This window comes from Ipomoea nil, unplaced genomic scaffold (genome assembly GCF_001879475.1).
Source record: "Ipomoea nil cultivar Tokyo-kokei standard unplaced genomic scaffold, Asagao_1.1 scaffold2545, whole genome shotgun sequence".
NCBI classification, from domain to species: Eukaryota; Viridiplantae; Streptophyta; class Magnoliopsida; order Solanales; family Convolvulaceae; genus Ipomoea; species Ipomoea nil.
Window position 1 is genome coordinate 577,501 of NW_017618973.1, and position 19,663 is coordinate 597,163.

At 35.1% G+C, this 19,663-nt stretch overlaps 1 protein-coding gene and 1 long non-coding RNA gene across 2 annotated transcripts; both read right to left on the reverse strand.

Annotated features, from left to right (window-relative positions):
• Positions 1-3,936: 3,936 nt before the first annotated feature.
• On the reverse strand, positions 3,937-10,727 carry LOC109153841 (pumilio homolog 2-like). The gene is made up of 9 exons (XM_019301717.1): positions 9,750-10,727; positions 7,440-8,869; positions 7,211-7,352; positions 6,965-7,072; positions 6,124-6,336; positions 5,900-6,010; positions 5,148-5,339; positions 4,625-4,799; positions 3,937-4,462 (listed from the first exon to the last, which is right to left on the reverse strand). The coding sequence occupies exons 1-9, from the start codon at positions 10,371-10,373 to the stop codon at positions 4,425-4,427; spliced, it is 3,033 nt and encodes a 1,010-aa protein (XP_019157262.1). The 5' UTR covers positions 10,374-10,727; the 3' UTR covers positions 3,937-4,424.
• Positions 6,688-6,925, reverse strand: LOC109153842. The gene is made up of 2 exons (XR_002049616.1): positions 6,896-6,925; positions 6,688-6,855 (listed from the first exon to the last, which is right to left on the reverse strand). It is a non-coding gene; the product is annotated as an uncharacterized LOC109153842 (long non-coding RNA).
• Positions 10,728-19,663: the final 8,936 nt, after the last annotated feature.

The window sequence follows — 19,663 nt, forward strand, 5'->3', positions numbered from 1 at the left end:
ATGTGTATTTTAGTATTTATTTTAATGTTTCTTTTTTAATTATAATATTCTTTAGTCTTGATATTTCATTTGTAAACTAAATATTGATTTTAACATGTTCATGTAGGGAAAATATGGACTCTGTACCACAGTTGAAGAGAAAAATTAGAGAATAAGGTTGTCAATTCTTTATTTTGCAAATGAATTACCAAAACAGAAAAATTATAAAGAATAAAGATAATAAATATTTAAAATACACATTTACTAAGTAAACTTTTAATAGAGTTTAATAATTTTGTTCCCCTAGTTACAACTGTAATTTTTTTTTTTGAAGAGTTAGAGGAGTAGCAATGAACAATTGAGGTACTAAAAATACATTTTTCTCTCTTGAAAGACTTATCAGTAACTGTTCGAATATATTTTCTCAACCTAATAAAGATATGAAGTACAAAGAGTCAATAACACCTCCATTAAGGCTCAATTTCATAACCTTCCACATGAAAGAGACCACTACATACCATCTGAGCACAAGGTGTTTGGTAGAGAATTATTATCGTTAAACTAGTTGTTGAAGAACAATTATAGGTAGCCATTATTTTTTGAAAGCCAAAACAACGAAGATATATCTGAAATAAAATCAAGAATGACAGAGCCCCAATATAGCGAACCAGCATAAGAATTGGCTCTCGAAGCTAAAGAATGAGTTAATACATTATACGCCCAAGGAATCAAAAATAATTGAAATAGTATCAAAAGAGCGGTCAGAGTACCTATGAAGTCCCTGTACTATAATGTTTTGTTCAATTTAGTCCTTGTACCTTTATTCTGTTCAATTTAGTCCCTCTACTTTAAAAAGTTGTGAAACTAATTAAAGACAATTGTCCAAATCTCATTAGGAACATGGTTGTAATTATTTATTTTGGACATATTAATTTAAAATATTAGTGGTAAAAACAATTAATTTTAAATATTTATAAAGTAATATAGGAGTAGAAATATAAATATCGTCACCGCCACGTAACCTAAGTTAACGATAATATTAACACCGTTAACTATTGTCCTCAATTGCACCACTTTTAAAAGTATATGGACTAAATTGAACAAAATAAAGATATAAGAACTAAATTGAACAAAACGTTATTATAGTACAAGGACCTTGTAGTTACTTTAACCAAAAGAGCAAATGATATTCCCATGCACACTCGTTAGTGGCAATGCAGTATTCTACAATGAATGCATTATATATAGTCCTACTAAGTATTAATCATTAATTATAATATTCATCATTATAATGCTGTTAGTTTTGTTAAACGTTTATTATAACATTGTAATGCTCAATGAGTTTACACTGTATTATTTGACTTTTATTATAAACTTAAGGTAGTGTATTCAATCATGACTTTTATAGAGTTCTGTGAATCTGAAAAATTTAGAGATATTCAATTCAAATTTTTAGAGAGTTTTTAAAAGTCATGCGGTATTCAATCAAGATTTTTAAAGAGTTTTTAAAAGTCGTGTGGTATTCGATTAAGACTTTTAAAGAGTCTTTAAAAGTCATGTGGTATTCAAAAAGTTATAAACTTTTGTAGACTTTTTAATTTTAGGATTTTTGTAGACTTTTCCTTCTCAAATATAAATAGTTGAAATCCAACCATCAACCCCAAGATTTCAAAATTTTCTTTCTAACAACTTTGAATGTTTTCTCTCTCTATTTAAACTTCATTTTTCTCCCTATTTAAACTTTATATATAAACCTATCTAAATTCAATAAAATTATTTTTTTTCTTCATTATCCTATATTTTCCTCATACCTAAACTCTACCAATTTTTCTCTCTTTCCTAAACTTTACAATCTTCCTCTAAAAATTCAAAATATTACTATTTTTACTTCTTGTTTATATTGATTTTTATTTTTTCTATGAATTTTTTATCCCTAAATTTCTCTAATTCTCCCTAAATACATGAACAAAGCAAATTTTTCATTGTCAAATTTTAGTATATGTTTCATAATATTCATATAAATACTTATATATTTTGATTTTTATTCTTTTTATGTTTATATTCGTAATATATATATATATATATATATATATTTATTTATTTATTTATTTATTTAACAACAGGGTACTACGAATAGCGAACTACTGTTCGCAACAACAATTTGGGGTTGCAAACAGTAGCACCTTGTTGTTGTTCGCTATCTCAAATTGCTATTGCAAATAATAGTTCTTTGCGTGATGCCTAATAATATATCAAGTATAATTTATATATATATATATATATATATAGAGGCGGGTTCAGGTGCGGCAGTGTCTTACGGTGCGGTTATTTCTTACAGTGCGGCAACACCAATAGTTCACCAAATATGCACCATCAACGTTAGGAAATACACCACACAAAACAGAGTAAACAGAGCCCTGCATCACCAAACACACATCATTAGGTGTGAGTAAAAACACCATACACTGTTCAGAAATACACCATTGGGGGTGGTGAGTTATATGGTGTGTTTTTTTGAGTCTGTGGTGTATTTTGTGATGTTTTATTGCATTTCATTGGGGTGTGTTTTTATTACACTGTTGGTGCATATTGTTAACACTATTGGTGTATTCTGAAATTTGACCGCACCGCCGCACCGTAAGACCCCGCCGCATATGAGCGCTCTTCTATATATATATATATATATATATATATATATATATATATTATTAATATTAGATTTTTTTTATTTTATACAACTTGTAATTATATTTTTAAATATTTTATTTGATCAATTCTTTTATTATAAATTTTATGGTTTAATATTGTTATGAATTTTTAATGAAATGAATTTTTTTGTTAATGTTTATTAATAATATATATATATATATATATATATATATATATATATATATATAAGTAATTAGCATATAAGTCTCAGCATACTATGGATAAAAATAATAATGTTGAGAATGTTGATGTGGGTGAAGAACTGATATATTATAAATGTTTTGTAAGAAAATTATAAATGATAAGAATCAAAATCATTAAAAGTTTGTAGAATGTATTCAATTTAGAATTTCAATGACTTTTGTAGACTTTTTAAAATAAAAAGTTGATAAAAGTCTATGAAGGTTTCTTAGACTTTTATAGAGTCTTATAAAGTTTTAAAAAGTTTTGAACGACTCTATGAAAGTCAATCAATCTCTACAAAAGTCATGATTGAATACACCCCCTTAATATATAAAAGTCTAACTTAACATGACGAGATAAGAGTAATTGATCATCAGAAAATATATCACCCCAACTACCAACTCCGTTACGGGATAAGAGTAATTGATTATCAAAAAATATATCACCCCAACTACCAACTCCGTGAGAGGATAAGAGTAATTGATCATCAAAAAATATATCACCCCAACTACCAACTCCGTGACCGAATAAGAGTAATTGATCATCAGAAAATATATCACCCCAACTACCAACTCCGTGACTGGATAAGGTAATTGATCTTCAGGAAATACATCACCTCTAATCTACTACCAACTCCGTAACGGGATAAGAGTAATTGATCATCAAGAGATGTATCACCCCAACTACCAACAAGTAAGATTCATATTTCAAAGATATAAATAGTTTTTTTTTTTTTACTTTGTCTTTTGCGTTCTTAGTTAAAAAATGTAATTGCATTTATTTGTTGCCTAATAATTAAGTCTGAATTAATTAGACTATTCTCACTTACTGTTGAACTGAGCTAGAATTCCCAGCAGCCATTTAGGATGTGAAAGCACGTTTATCTCTATAAGAATGGGGCATTCCAAGGTGTAATGTGGTAGAGAAAGGATATCAAAGTAGCTGGAATAACAAAAGTGAGCAAAATTCGAGCATTTTAATACTCGAGTCGAGCAACTTGCAGACCTAATCAAGCAACTAGTAAGCACAAAATGAATTGAAAGAAACAAGAAAAACTGAGCATTCAAGCAAGCAGGAGCAGGAGGGAGTATAGCATACAGCTCCCAAACATGAGAGTGAATGTTTCATTATGAAAAGAAAAAGTTATTACTATTCCATTCCATACATTAGTAAACTTGTTCGCTAATAATCCTAGAAGCCACCGGCTCTGATTCTCTGCTCATAGCGCCATTTTTTACAGTCAAGAGCTACGCTTTTCCTCCTCTTTACACTCTTCAAACTTGTACAGTAGTATATTTTTGTTGGCACAGTGACATCAGTTATGTTTTTACCATCTGAGCCTCTCTAGTCTCTTAACCTGATATTCTAGATATTATAACATCCTCAAACTAACAAATGTACATGTTTGTAAGTACATCCACCAACAACTTTATTTCTTCATTCTTGCCCTCGTCCCTCTTAAGGGGTAGTTGGGCTATAACTGGACATAGTAAAAAGGAAGCGGGACAGTCATACTAGCCTCAGTTAGCTGTACAATTTCCTTTCTATCCCACCTATGCAGAATACGATGACAGAATACCAATCCTCCTCTCTGCAATAATAGATTGAACATGCGAGTGAGTGCTTACATATTATACAAGTTCATGGTCGCAATTCTATAACAGATATGATTTGCAAGCCCATGGGTAAGTGAGGAAAAGTAGAGATGTATTCTGCATTGAAGCAAAGGAAATTAAAAAAGAAAAAAGAATACCTCCAGCTGCGACGAGTTTCTCTACCCGGGCTACGATATGCTTCCCGTAAGTATATTTCTTCAGGGCATTCAAGTGATCCTTTATACGGTTGAGGATAAGTTCGAGTTGCTGGTCATCGCAAGTCTCCAGCACTTTTTGTACAACATAGTTTGCAAATTGGTCTTTCATCATAATCTGTGCAAAGATCATATCAAATTAGTAAAACATGTAATGTATTGTATAGAAAGAAATATGAGATGAATCTTGAATCTGAGAATGAAAATTTTAATCAATGTCAGCGAATAATTACTTCTTCCCATGATTGCTTTATTACCAACAGTGAATGAATATCCAATCTGGCTCATTTAATCTCAGTTATTGATAGTTTGGTTAAGTTAGAAAACCCCAAGCCCATGCACCTTTTTTGCAGATTATAAAGTCAAGCAAGCAATTGTCTACAAAAAACACAGTTGCCGAATTGTGCCAGGTTAAGCATTGTTCATTTTACAGCAGTAATAATTGTACCAAATGAAACCAACAAACCTGAAGAGGTTCATTTTCATCAGAACCAAGCATCTCATTCACCAAGATTTGGCGCTCTTCAGGACTACCAAAAGTCAAGCACTTCTCCACAACATTGGAGGCAAATTTCTGCTGGCTCATCTGAACTATCTGCCCCTTTAGCTTATTAATTATAGCCGAACGTTCATCAGGCTTTCCATGTTCCAACACATGCTGTAGCACCACAAGGCACATTCAGTTAGAAGGCTTACCAACCGATTTAAATTGTTAAAAGCGAGGGGGGGCTATTTCCATTTTGGTTTTCTTTCTCATTTATAAGATGAGATTAAAGGAAATCATTCAACTGCGACAGAGAGGAAGCTTTATTCAGTATCTAAAAGAAACCCCCGTGTTTGCATCATTGAGTAAACAAATAAATAATTTAAATAAACGTATCCACTCCATTTTGGTAAGTATCAAATGGCATCTCCGTGCTCGAGTTGAACAGAATAAAAGGCAGCTCAATAGCATTAATGAAATCAACAGCAGTTGTAGGTTAAGGTATATGTTTTTACTCCAAGGACTAGCATTATTAGACATCAAACCTAAGAACTTTAAGCTTCTGAAGGGAGAAGCAAAACTCTTAGGTTCTCCTATTTAAGAGAGAGATATATGGAAAGTAAAGAGTTGCTTCATGAGAAAGATTCATTGAAGATAGTGATCAAACAGTTAATAACAATTAATCTGCGTGGAACATTAGACAATGAAACAAGCTTCTTGAAAATAGAGCAAACCTGAACAACATAGTTCCCATATTGATCTTGTGCCAACATGCAAACAGATTGCAAAATCTCATGCATTACTATGCTTTGCGTTTCAGAGCTGTGGCAATGTTCCAGGACTCTCTGTTATGAGAAGGCACATGATTTAGATTCAAAGAACTCACTTTCAATCACATCATAATACCATTAACACTATAAGCCAATAACAGGCAGTGCAGTAAATTAATTTTCCTGACCTGTATGACCCTACACCCATATGGGTGGGTGGACAATGTCACGACTTGGTCATAAAATGTAGTAACAATAAACTGAATGGAATTCTCTGGAACGCATTCGATACACTTTTGAATTACATGATTTCCATTCTGATCACGAACACAGCGCATAATCTGGCCATCAAGCTCCATAACCATTTTTGTCTTTTGATCCAGATCAACAACCTCAATTGCCTGGAGAATTTAGAATAAGACAGTTCAAGCTAAGACCTATAGCAAAATTGCTTTAACAGACTAAGATCAGTGTTTCATTACTTCATATGTAAAGATCACAACAGAGATCCAAATCCTACCAAATAAAAATTGCTGACGTCAAGATAATTAATATTAAAGAAAGCACACAAAATTTTGGTAAACAAAAATTTCTCCAAAGATGAAGTAGTAAAAGAATCAGAACTCCTTTTTTAAAAATAAAGTAAAATATTTTGTCCAAACCAACATAAAATGAAATTTAGAATTACTTCTACTTCAAAGAACACATTAGTTAGAAAAGTAACAATATTCCAGGAGATACTTTCTATTTTCGGTAGAAATAAATTCCTAAAGCAACTTAAATTTGAGAAAAAGTTGAATTTATCCACCATGTCTCATAGCAGGATTTTTCAAATATGAACAATAGAAATAAAGTGAAGAAAGATTTTTAACAAGTCTTGGTATCATACAAGATACAAACAAACCATATTCTTAACAAGTCTTGGTATCACACAAGATACAAACAAACCATAAGTCACACAGAAGTCTAGACCATAAAAGACCATTGACAGAATTTATTTCAGTGGCAACTTAGCAGCATTTAAGATACCTTCTGAATAACTCGGCAACCATACATTTGCAGGCTAAGAGTGAGAACATGGCCAGTAAGTTTGTCAGCCAGTTCTCTAATCTGAGTGGCACTTCCATGTTCAAAAAACTAAAAGAGGTAGGAGAAAGAGGAATATGTCAGAGAGGTTATGTTACATATAACTATTTATTTATGCTATGTAAAATGGAGACAATGAAATGCCTCAGATGAGGCCAATAAGCGTATTCATTACAAACATATACCTACCTTTTGGATCACATAATTACCAAACACATCAGTCATTAAGTTAAGAGCATGGGGCAAAATTTCATGGAAGACCATGTTCTTCTCTTCAACAGTAGCAGTCTCAAGTTTTTGTTGAATGAACCGACTTCCATACTGATCCGCACTGCAAAGAAGATTCTTTATGACTTAGCTTTCAGAGATCTTGATGAAATGAAGGGGAAAAAAAAAACATACAAGCAAGAATGTATACCTGAACTCAACAACATGACCATCTATCTCTGATAACTCAAAGCATTTAGTTTTACTGCTCTTAAACTCATCTAATAATGATGACGCAAAACTCTGACCCAAGTTAGATGGTGAATCAGAGTGCCAGGCACCCATTACACCAGCACCCAAGTTCCTCATGCCTGATGTAAAATGCATATTCCTTTCACCATACCTTACAGGACTACCAGGTCCAAAAGGGGAATTCGGAAGAATTGAACCTGCTAATGGACTTCCAGGGTATGATATACCAGCACCAAGTGTTGAATTTCCATAGTAACCATGATTTATGCCACCAGTTTTACTAAAGCTTGGAAAGCCATACTGTGATTTCTGAGAAGCAAGCAATCCCAGGTGAGCTTTCTGAAGTTCAAGATAATCCATGTATGAATTGCCCAGGGATTCCCTGTTAATTATTGGATTGTTAAGAGCTGTGAGGTTAGCAGCAGAAAGATCAGTTGATCTCAAGTACTGAAGGTACAGAGGATCCATCAAGGGATTCTGAACAGAATTCCCCAAGCTTGAATTCCTAAGTCTATGGAGGTTCTGTATTTCTGCTGCAGCAGCTAATAAATTAGGTGGCAAAGTTAAGCCACCTCCCATTGATCGTGAGTCAATTCCAGAAGCTCCAATTGCTGTTCCAGCACCAACATTATCAGATAGGTAAGGCAAATGACCACTCTCGAGTTGGTTTTCCAACATAGATGGTGATGGAGGATTCATACCATAGCCCCCCATACCATAGCCAAAAGACACTGAATTTGGACTATCAATATTTGGATGCTGAGCTGGCGAACTCCCGGCACTACTTAGAGTTGGTGTATAGGGGCCTTTCAAGTGTGAACCAGTAGATAGAACACCAGCTTTATTTAAGAGAGAATGCTGCCTGATATGATTCTTTCCATTCTGGATATGCATGAAATTCTGCTGATTATCAATCTCATGAGGGATTCGAGGCTTTAGATGGTTTTCCTCATCCACCATGGTATTAGCAGAAAGGTTCAGGCCAGACAGAGCAGAAACTAAATCTGCAGGCTCAGTCATAACAGGTGAAGCATCAACTGATGAATTTATGACATTCGCATTTTTGTTTTCAAAGGAGCTTTTTGTCCCCACTCCAACAGGCAGAATTCGTGGACTAGGAGCTCTAGCAATAAGTTGAGGGTCTGGGGTGGTACTTCTTGAGAGTGAAGCACCCAAAGCAGAAGAATACGTATGAGAACAAGATGACCCAATGTTTTGCAGTGAAGATACATCTGGAACATTTGCTTGAGAATGCAACGCATCCAAAGACGACAGTTCATGTTGGAGATCAGTAAACTGAGAGTCGGAAGACTCGATGAAATCATTGAGTACACGGCTGGCTGGACGAGATGGATGTCTTGAAGTCGATGTTCTGTAACTTATATCATCCTACAGTAATAAAAAGAAAATCTTCAGAACAAGAAAGAATTACAGAGACATCAAACACATTAAGCAGACATTTATCATTTATGTTTGGCAAACACCTTCAACAGAGCCAGGGTGACAATGCACTGCAAAATATGAGGGAAAAAGCATACAAAAGGCAAAGAGGCAGTCACACAAGACGTCTTGGAAGTGATATTTGTTTCCAAATATAAACATGCACTCTAAACTATGCCTTAATGCTAATCTACTTGGAGTTAGCTTCTTGAATTCTATTTCTTCTTCTATCATAAAAAGTGCTAAATCTGAAGTCAAAGCTTGAACTAATGTAACTTTCTTCATAACTTCATTCCAAGATTAAGCCAACCCCTTCCTTTTTCTGTCAACTATTAGATTATGGATTGATATATTAGATATTCATGTGGACAATCAATTAAAACTCAAAATCCCAAATTAGGAAGTAAGGAGCAGAAAAGCACAACAAGTCAAACAGTTAATTAAAGAATGCAGGCATACAGCAAGCAGTTTTTTTTGTCAAACGAAAGCTATACATTTTAAGTTTTGTGACATACAAGCAGAATTTGTACCCTAAAATAACTAAAATGCCAGAAAAGCAGTGCTGCCTATTATCTGCACTCTGCAGAACAATATAAGAATATAAAAAGATATTAAAAACTGAGCAGAGAAGCCCAGTCCAATTAATATTGCATTCAAGTTTAAACAGCAGCAGCAATCAAACTTGAGCACACAAATGAACAATGACTAATATGAGAGAATCACAACAGAAAGGTAACCTGTAATGAATGTAAACAATTCAAAAGCTCACAACATTCAAACAAAAAATCAATACTTAATCATTTTAGAATACAGTTCATGTCAGTTTCACCTGAATCATTTCAGCAAAACTCTTCTGCCTGCTTCCAGAACCCAATCCTGGCAATCCGATTAGTCCATTGGATCCCCAATCATCTGGGGATTCAGTTAAATTTTCTTCATGCTTCCCATTAAATCCCACCTGCATAGAAAACAAAGACTTGTCCTTGGCTCCTTCAGCGCCCATTCTTACCCTAGGCCTGTCTCCCACCCCTCCAAGTCCCAGCGGACTCCCATTACCACTACCACCAGCACCATTACTACCTCCACCGCCGCCCTGGAGCCGCTGCGCCGACCGCCAGTCCTCCTTGGACAGCAGAGGCGGAGGAAGCCGAGGGTTTAGATTCACATTCGAGTAGTAATACGAAATGTACGCAGGATCAGACCTGAGCTCCTCCTCTGAAACTCCACTCAAACCACCGCCTAACAGACGGCCAAAGGCGCTCAACGATCCTTCCACCGTCGGTGGAGCCGAGCCGCTCCTGTAAATGCTCAGCTCTCGCTCTAGATCATTCGCCTCCTCTAGCTGCCGCCTCTGCTGCTCCCTCAGCAGCAACTCCAACTCTTCGCCAAAATCGCTGCCACTCGCGAGCATCCCGATATCCGACATCATCTTAGTATAGTTATCAGTAATCATCTAAACAATACAGACGCATAAAAATAAAAATTACAAAAAGCATTAACAGAACCCAAAAAGGGCCTCTAAATTTGACAACCTTTAGCTTTTATTAACAGGAGGCCTTGGAATTTATCCAAAAATTAAAAAGAGCTCGACAAACAAACTCATAAAAATTCCATCTTTCCGCATAAAATCCCGATTTTAAGATACGCTGTGAGAGAAATTATTTGAGCGGAGTATTCGATTTCACTGATAAGCAGAGAGATCAGAGTGTAAGCAGTGATCGTTATGAGCTGGAGCCATAGTTCTAGAGAGAGAAAGCGATGGTTTTGGAGAGAGAAAGCGAGGGTTTTGAGGAGAGAAGTGTGGAGAACAGTGAAGTAGGGGGGGGGGGGGGGGGGGACTTGATGTGCGCGAGCGGAGCAAGAGATTTGGCCGTCGGATTAAGACATTAACGGTTGAGATCGAGAAGTGCGGTAGGGTTTTTATTTCAAGAATCTTTAATGCTCGGAATTGCCTCAATTTGGATATTTTATCTTTTTTAAAAAAAATATTTTAAAGTAAAAAATCTTCTCCTTTGGATTAAAGTAATTTAGTTACCTTAATTTATCTCTAATAATTAATATAAGATTTCTTTCAATATTTAATCATTGTCTAGACTCTACAAAGACAAAATTTCTTATGGTAGGTCCTACATCCTTACTGACAGGATCATTACGGTGACTCAACCGTTACAAAGAGAATCTGATGGACAAATTATACTATAGACCGTAGTTTTATTTTACATTCTAGACGTTGATTCAAAATTTGTTCGTACGAGCTTTCGATATTTAATCATCTTTAATTATTGAGAATGTGAAGGGCTTTTAATCAAGTTAGAGCTATGGGTAGTATTAGTGTGGACGAGTTAAGGATATGTAATTTGAGGAAATATATCTTATATTTATTATTTTAATTTGTATTTCACCATACTTAATTATATGTTAAAGTGATATATATTTTTTTGTTGAATACGACCTCCCATTTGAGAGAACCATTGGGCCTCTACTCCATTATAGCTTCAATTAAATATCTCCAATGTAATTGTCAAGTAAACATTATTGTATCAATAGAGGATGCATAGCCTCAAGCCCTCACGGAAGCTAGTCCCAACTTTGACAAGATAATCTTTTTCTTTTAGTTTTGTTTTCTATAGGCTTTTCCGCAAAGGGTGCATTTAGAAATGAGGAAAATGACTTCTGAAAAATATTTTTCAAATTTTCAGTGTTTGGATGCAACAGAAAAATCTAGTCAACGGAAAACATTTTCTGTTGACTGGGGAAAATGAAGTCATTTTGGCGGAAGTCATTTTCCGCCAAAATGTTTAATTATACAATTCTACTCATTTTTTAGAAAATAAATCAAACACACCAAGTTTTCCAAAATGCAACCAAACACTGGAAAGAAAAATGTTTTCTGAAAAATAACTCATTTTCCAGAAGTCATTTTCATGCTTTCCAAATGGACCTTAACACTAACATCTTAAGATATGCTTGCATTTCTCCAACAAACTAAGCAATAACCTCAAGGAGTATGAGACTATCTCAGGACAGCTGGTCAGTTTACAGAAGAGTGCTTTCTACATGCATCCTCGTACTCCGGATAGAGTGCTTCAGAGAGTACGCCGGGCAACTCGTTGTATCCCCCGCTCATTCCCCTTTACATATCTTGGTTGCCCTGTGTACGTGGGATGAAAGAAGTGCATCTACTTTAGCCCTACAGTTGACAAGGTGAAGGCCAAGTGTTTGAGCTGGGAACGCCGTGTCTTGTCGAAGGGCGGGAAGGCCACTTTGATTACTTCAGTTCTACAGGCGATACCCCTACATCTGTTCGCCGCCTGCGCCCCGCCTAAGCAGGTGATCCGGGACCTTGAGCGTTGTTTTGCCAGTTTCTTTTGGAGGCAGTCAGGTGGGTCTCGGTATCGCTGGAGTTCGTGGAAGAATCTCGCCCTTCCCAAAAAAGAGGGCGGGGTTGGTTTCTTAGACTTGGACTTGATGGTGCGTGCTGCTAGTGCAAAGCTGTGGTGGACTTTTCGCACTGAGCACACGCTATGGACAGATTTCATGCGGGCAAAGTATTGTAGCCGGGTTCACCCGATTGCAAAACTTGTCCGGACTTCAGACTCTCATACCTGGAAGCGGATGTTGGCTGTTCGTGATGAGGCAGAGCGTGCCATAGGCTGGCGGTTGTTCCAAGGCCGGGTTAATTTCTGGTGGGACAACTGGTCGGGTCTTGGTCCGCTTGGCAGACTATACCCTTTCCCGGGGGTCTCGTACTCCCGCGCTCCGCTTCTTGACTTCGTTACTGATGGCGTCCTCGACTTGTTTGATCATCCGGACTTGGCTTTGGCCGGGTTACAGGTGGACTTGTCTCGACTTGGGCAAGGACCGCGAGATATTCCTGTTTGGCGTCCAGCATTCGACGGTATGTTTCCTTTCGCTACGGCGAAGTCCTTTTTGCGACCTGCTAGGCTTGTTGACCCGGATCCCTTCCTTGCTAGATGTTGGCATAATCACCTTCCTTTTAAGGTGTCCTTCTTAGCCTGGAGGGTGTTTCGGGGTCGCCTGCCTACGGATGACGTCATATCTCGTTTTGGTCATGTGGTCGTCTCGAGATGTTGGTGTTGTCCAGCTCCTGCTTTTGATTCCATTGCACATATTTTTTACTCAGGAGACACAGCTCGTGCTGTGTGGCATCATGTGTTTGCGTCCCTCGGCCTCCAGTCACGCCATAGGAGTTTACGGACTTTGATCGCTAGCTGGGGGCGGAGTGGTACGCATAACCCTCTTCGCTCTTTTGTTCTTTGCAGGTTGCCATATCTGGTTCTCTGGGAACTCTGGAAGCACCGCAATGGGTGCTTACACGGCCGAGATACCCCGAGTGTTGCGCGAGTTATGTTTGGGGTAGCTCGGGGCGTGGTTGAGTGCCTATATCAGCGGTGGCCGGGTCAGCATATCCTCCCGCCTAATTGGAGGATGATTGTGTCTTATCTGGAGGCACATGTGCCTCGCCGAGTGATCCGTTCTGTTCATTGGTCCCCCCTTCTTCTGGTTCTCTCAAGCTTAATCTTGCGCTTTCGGCTTCAGAAGGGGGGGCGGCTGCCTTGGTCCGTAACCAGGGTGGCGGGCTTTGCTACGGAGTTTCCTGGTCTAGGCAGGGGGAGACTATTCGGGGCCTTTTCCTAGTTCTCTTTTCTTGTCTGACTTGGTGCCTGGACGGAGGTCATCGGGTTCTTGTGGTGGAGACCTCTGTCCGTGACCTGGAGGCTTACTTTGATGCTTCGGCCACCACACCTTGGTATATGGATGACGTGGTCTCCAGGCTGCATTTCCTCTGTTTCTGCGGCACTATCAATTTCATGCTATGTTCTCCCCGGGCGAATCTCCCTACTTAGGCTCTTGCAGATTGGGCCCTTGATACACCTGGGGAGACTGCCTTCGTTACATTTGCTGCCTTACCACCTAGAGTGCGCGCTCTCCTCATCCATGATGACGTGCCCTATGTTTTCTTCGACTTTGCGGACCCGCCTTGAGGGCGGTGCTCTCCTTTATTTCTCTTTCGTTTTATTTTCTCGTCTTTTATTATTTTATTTTGTGGCTAGTTTTTTTTCTCGCATGTATAGCTTGTTTGCAGGGGGAATAAAGGGATTCTGGTATCGGGTTTCTCTTTCTGCTTTGTGTTCTCAATGCTTATCCTGTTTCTGCGTGTTGCTGTGTGATTGCCGGATGTATTCGTTGGTTTCATGCATAGCGTACACTCTGAGGTGGGAGTGCTCCTTTAGTCTTGTTTGTATATATATATATATATATCTGCGTTTATGGTGTTTGGTGAATTAAGGCTGGCTGTTTATATTAAGGGTTGGGAGGGTGTGAGGTGGGTTCTGGTACTTAGCATATATGCTATTGCTTTTATGGATGGCTATATAGGCTCCCCGGGTCAAATACAGTACGTTGTACCGTGGGAGCTGGCCTGACGCTTGAGGGTGGTATATATGTTGGCACCAGTGGTTAGGGAGCCATTGCTTGGGACCTTGGGCCGTTGAAGCCCTCTGCGATAAAAATGCAGAGCTCTGTACGTATGGGGGTGGCCTGGGTTCCAAGGGTGGGTGGAGGTGAGTACCATTGCTCATGTGGCGGACTATTCACGGTCCCTTCGGATAAAAATGCAGAGATCTGTACCGGCAAGGATCTGTCCAACGCATGAGGGTGGTTTGGGTTTGGCGGCTGATTTCATTGCTTCTGTGGATGGTCATATAGGTCCCCTCGGATAAAAATGCAGAGCTCTGTACCGCGAGGGACCGACCTGACGCTTGAGGGTGGAATTGGTTCGTCATAGTTTGTTGGAGCATCGTTCCCACCCTGAGTGTAGGGCATGACGCCCGGGAATTGTCTAGCTTTCACTCAGTACCAGGTTGTTTGCAGTATGGGTGTTGGGCCCACTTTGTAGTTTAGAGTTTCTCCTTTACTTGTTTGCCTTTAGGCCTTCTTGCTTTATTTGTAGACTTGGCCACTTTTGGGCCTTGTCCTTCTTGTTTTATTTGTTGACTTGGTCACTTTGGGCCTTGTCCTTTCTTTTCTGGTGCCTTGGTCACTTTTGGGCCTTGGCGAGACTCTGTTCGGTTCCCGTTTTGTTTATAAATAAGATGAACCTTTTTTCAAAAAAAAAAAAAAAGCAATAACATGTTACGTGGAGCTAGTTTAGTTGATTCGACCGATTATCCTAAAACATTGCTCCAATAGTAGTGCGTGAGTTCAAATTTTACTGAAAATTTGAATGGTTATTATGAGATCTTAACCGATTAGAAGTGATGACGATCCCTTATGTGTAGAGTGTACATGTAAGGAATAGGAACCTAGGGACTAACGAGGTAACTCAAAATTTACCTTCTCTAATGATTCTTAGGGATGAGTTTTGAGAATTTAAGATTAATTTCGCATACACAAGATATAGTGCAGTGTACGTACAATCAATGGTAGATGAGGATGAATGGAGTTAATGAAAAGGGGTAGGGGAGGGGTATTAGATGTGTGTAAACTAATTAAGATACTAGCATTGGTCATAAAAACGTTATTTGGAGCCAAAAACCTTGTGGTCAAACGGTATAGTTGTAACCTCTTAAATGGGAAATTTTGAAAGTATGTATGAACAGATACTATATTGTAATAGAGTCAATAGTATTTTTTTAAAAAACGCTACTTTCTCATCTCAATTGCTTAATAAATTTTATAAGGTTCACACTTATGGAAATTACTAGTTTTTTACGCACTTTGCGTGAATGGGATAATGCCCAATAATTATTGTTAAATAAGTATTTCAAAGTAGATCAATGCAATATTATATAGAAGATATTCATGCATAGGTAAATTAATGTTGAATTTATTTATTTAAATATGTAATTTAAAGTATATAAATGCAAGATAATATATGAGAGATTGATTATAAATGTCACTAAAATAAATGTTTGCAACTTTGTAATAACGTTAGTCTAAATAAATATTACTTTTGGTTTAAATTTTTCTAATTCTTCTTCTGTTTTTTTTTTCTTGAAAGTTACTGGCTCTATTACATTATAGTATCTGTTCATATACTTTCTCAACCTACTGAAACACAAAGAACAAATAACGCCTCCACTGAGGCTCGAACTCATAATCTTCCAAATGGAAGTCCAACCCGGGTACCATTAGACCACATAGTCCTGGTTTTCTAATTCTTCTTAATTCTCTTTTAGGTATCATTGTCATTATCTTCATCTTCAGTAATGTCCTCTTTTTTATTTTAATTTTTATTGGTAGTGTGTCATGTGCAATTGGGTTACTGGTGATACCGCATAGAGGGATACATCGTGCTATGAGATTATAGTGTAGGAAATTTTAGATTTGCCTTGTAGTGTATATGACTAGGGTACTATGAACTCTTTATTTACAAGCACATATTGATATTTGATAGTGGTAGTTTTTTCCCCAACATGTTTCATGTGTTGTGCGATGTGTATCGTTATCATATGAAAGTATTGAACAAAATATTAATATTTATTATATTTGTATAAAATACTTGGTAAATATATATATATATATATATATATATATATATATATATATATATAACATATTTTGTCTTATAACTTTAATTTTCAATTACAAGATAATGTAAAAAGAAGACAATAGACAATGTAGTGAATATAATAAATTAATAAATAAAAAAATTAATAAATTTGAAGGTAAGCCGTCTTTGAATTGTAGAAAATAAAGATAATATAACTAATAAAATTATATCTATTTAAAAAAATTACAATGAATAATTTTTTTTAAATAAAGGCATTATAGACATCTAATTCTAAATTAATTAAATGCATATGTATTATTTTTTGTTGTAGCTACTAATTTATTTAATTTAATAAGAGTAATTATGTGGCGTACATACTTTTCATCAACAATAATGAAATCATTGATTTTTTAAATTTTCGTTCGTTGTTGAGACAAATTGTTTTGAGAGTTTGTCAATGACAATTGCTACAATTCTTGTCAATAGAGGATGATAATAAATAATTCAAAATATATGGTTACAATAGATATTGTTATAATGATATAGTACAAATTAAATTAACTTACAAATTTCTTTAGAAATGCATTGATAATATTCTGATATGTAACTTGATCAATTGGAGCCAGTGGATGTCAACATTGTCAATTCTTTGAAAAATGGTCGTACCGTTTTAGAGTTCATGTGTAATTGTATTTATGATCAATAACTTTGTAGTTAGGTCGCGCAGGTCTCATAATGATGTAAGAACAATTTTGTCCAATAAAAAATAATAGTATAATATTTGTAAAATAATGTACAATTGTACCATTATAAAAATACATACAAAAAATATTAATATCATAATGAAATAAATCATTCCAATAATGCAAAAGCGTAACTGAAATATTGAGTTTTGTTCTAAATAATCAAAAGAAGATTTAATTAAACGAAAAAAAAAAAACTTAACCTAAATTTGTGTTTTTTTTAAATGCAAAAAAAAAAAAAAAAAAAGTCAAATGATTTTTAAAGTTCCTAATTTATAATCTTTGATGCTCAACTTTGAATTCAATGTATGCAATGAAATTATAGCTTATGAATTTATAAATTTTCTTTGTGTATATGATTGAGACATCAATTGTCATTATATATATGTAAATTATTTATCTTGTAAACTCACATTGATATTTTAAAATATTAATTTTTTTCCTATAAAATTGATTAGATAATGAAGTTTTTGCATTTAAATTTTTAAAGTAGACTAGTAGAGAGAAATGTTGTCTCATATACATAGTAGATCAAATTGTAATAAAATGTACATTTTACTTAAAGTAATATAGATTTAGAATAAGAAATTAAAATTTGTGCTACAACAAATAAGGGTTGGTTTAAACAAATAGAAGATCATGTAGTTATAATTCGACATTCATGTTCTTCAAGGATGAAGAGTCAAAAAACAATAGCTTTAATTTTTTTAATCGTTGAAAATAGTTGCAAAAAGAATAGAAAAGGAAAATCGACATGAGTTATATTTTGTGTACACCAACTAATCTATATCTATATATCTATATATCTATATCTATATATCTATATATCTATATCTATATATATATATATATATATATATATATATATATATATATATAGATTTTGGTTCCTGTGAGGTCAGGTCTTCCCGTGCGGTCAGTGCGGCATACACCATTAGGTATGCATAAATGCACCATACAGTGTTCGAAAATACACCAGAATGAAATGCTAAAAAATACACCACACAAAACAAAATACACCACACATAATGGTGTATTTACGAACACTGTGTGGTGCATTTTTACATACCTAATGGTGTATGCCGCACTGAGCGCACGGGAAGACCTGACCTCACAGGAACCTGACCCTATATATATATATATATATATATATATATATATATATATATATATATATATATAAAAGTAAAATCCTATTTCACAAATTTTCCCCCCAAAACTTAGGGGTATTTATGTAATATCATAATTTTCTAATTTAATTAATTACACAAATATAGAAATTATATATTCTGTGTACTAAATTTATGTGTATACATACATTATATAAAGTAAAATAAATTTACGTGTATGTTAATTAATTACACAAATATAGAAATTATATATTCTGTGTACTAAATTTATGTGTATACATACATTATTTAAAGTAAAATAAATTTACGTGTATACATACATTATATAAAGTAAATTATGTGTAATAAATTAGGTAGTAAATTAGGTTAATATAATCCTAAATTAAATTTACGTGTATACATACATTATATAAAGTAAATTATGTGTAGTAAATTAGGTAGTAAATTAGGTTAATATAATCCTAATTTTCATATTCTCTACCTATAAATACAATGGATTGATGAGTTTGGAAATCATAATTTTTCCTTTTGCAATGTTTTCATCTTCTTCATGTTCTCTCTGTGGATTCATATCTTGGTGTTGCACTCATGAAAACGTAATTTTTTTTTATTATTTTTTTTTACAGTTTTCAAGATTATTATTATTATTATTATTATTATTATTATTATTATTATTATTATTATTATTATTATTATTATTATTATTATTTTGCAATTGTAGCTTGAAGTGTTTTTAGTGCCGAAGGATCCAACGGATTGGGTGTTGATGGAGACCCTGGTAACATTGACTACAAAGTTGATTTCTTAATTTTTCGATAGCAAGGAAGGGTCGGCGTTTTCCTTATCAGAAATCAAACTCTTCTTTTCCTCACAGGCAACGAAGCGCTTTGCCGAACCGGAAAGTGGTTTTTTTTTTTCAGATGATGAGTTTGAATTTACTTGTGTTCATCTATCTTTAACTCTTGAGTTTGTTCACTATTGCACATGTAGGTCCAAGCATACATTAAACATGTTATTTAGTATCCCATGTGTAATTAATGTATAATAAATATTGCAGAATATAATGGTACTCTCATATCATAATACATACTCCAGTTTGAAGTAGTATCCCGATTTCCTACAAATAAAAATCGATGATTAGGAAAATGAAGGTGATAATATTCAAAAAAAAAAGAAAAAAAAGGTGGATATGATTTTGATTATAGATGAAAAATAATAATACTACTAATAATCAGTAAAATAGAAAAAAAAATTCCTTAATTCACGAAAAAAATTCCTTAATTCATTGATTAATAAGTATTAATAATAATTAGTAAAAAAAGTTAGCACTAAAATAAGAAAATAAAAAAAGAAT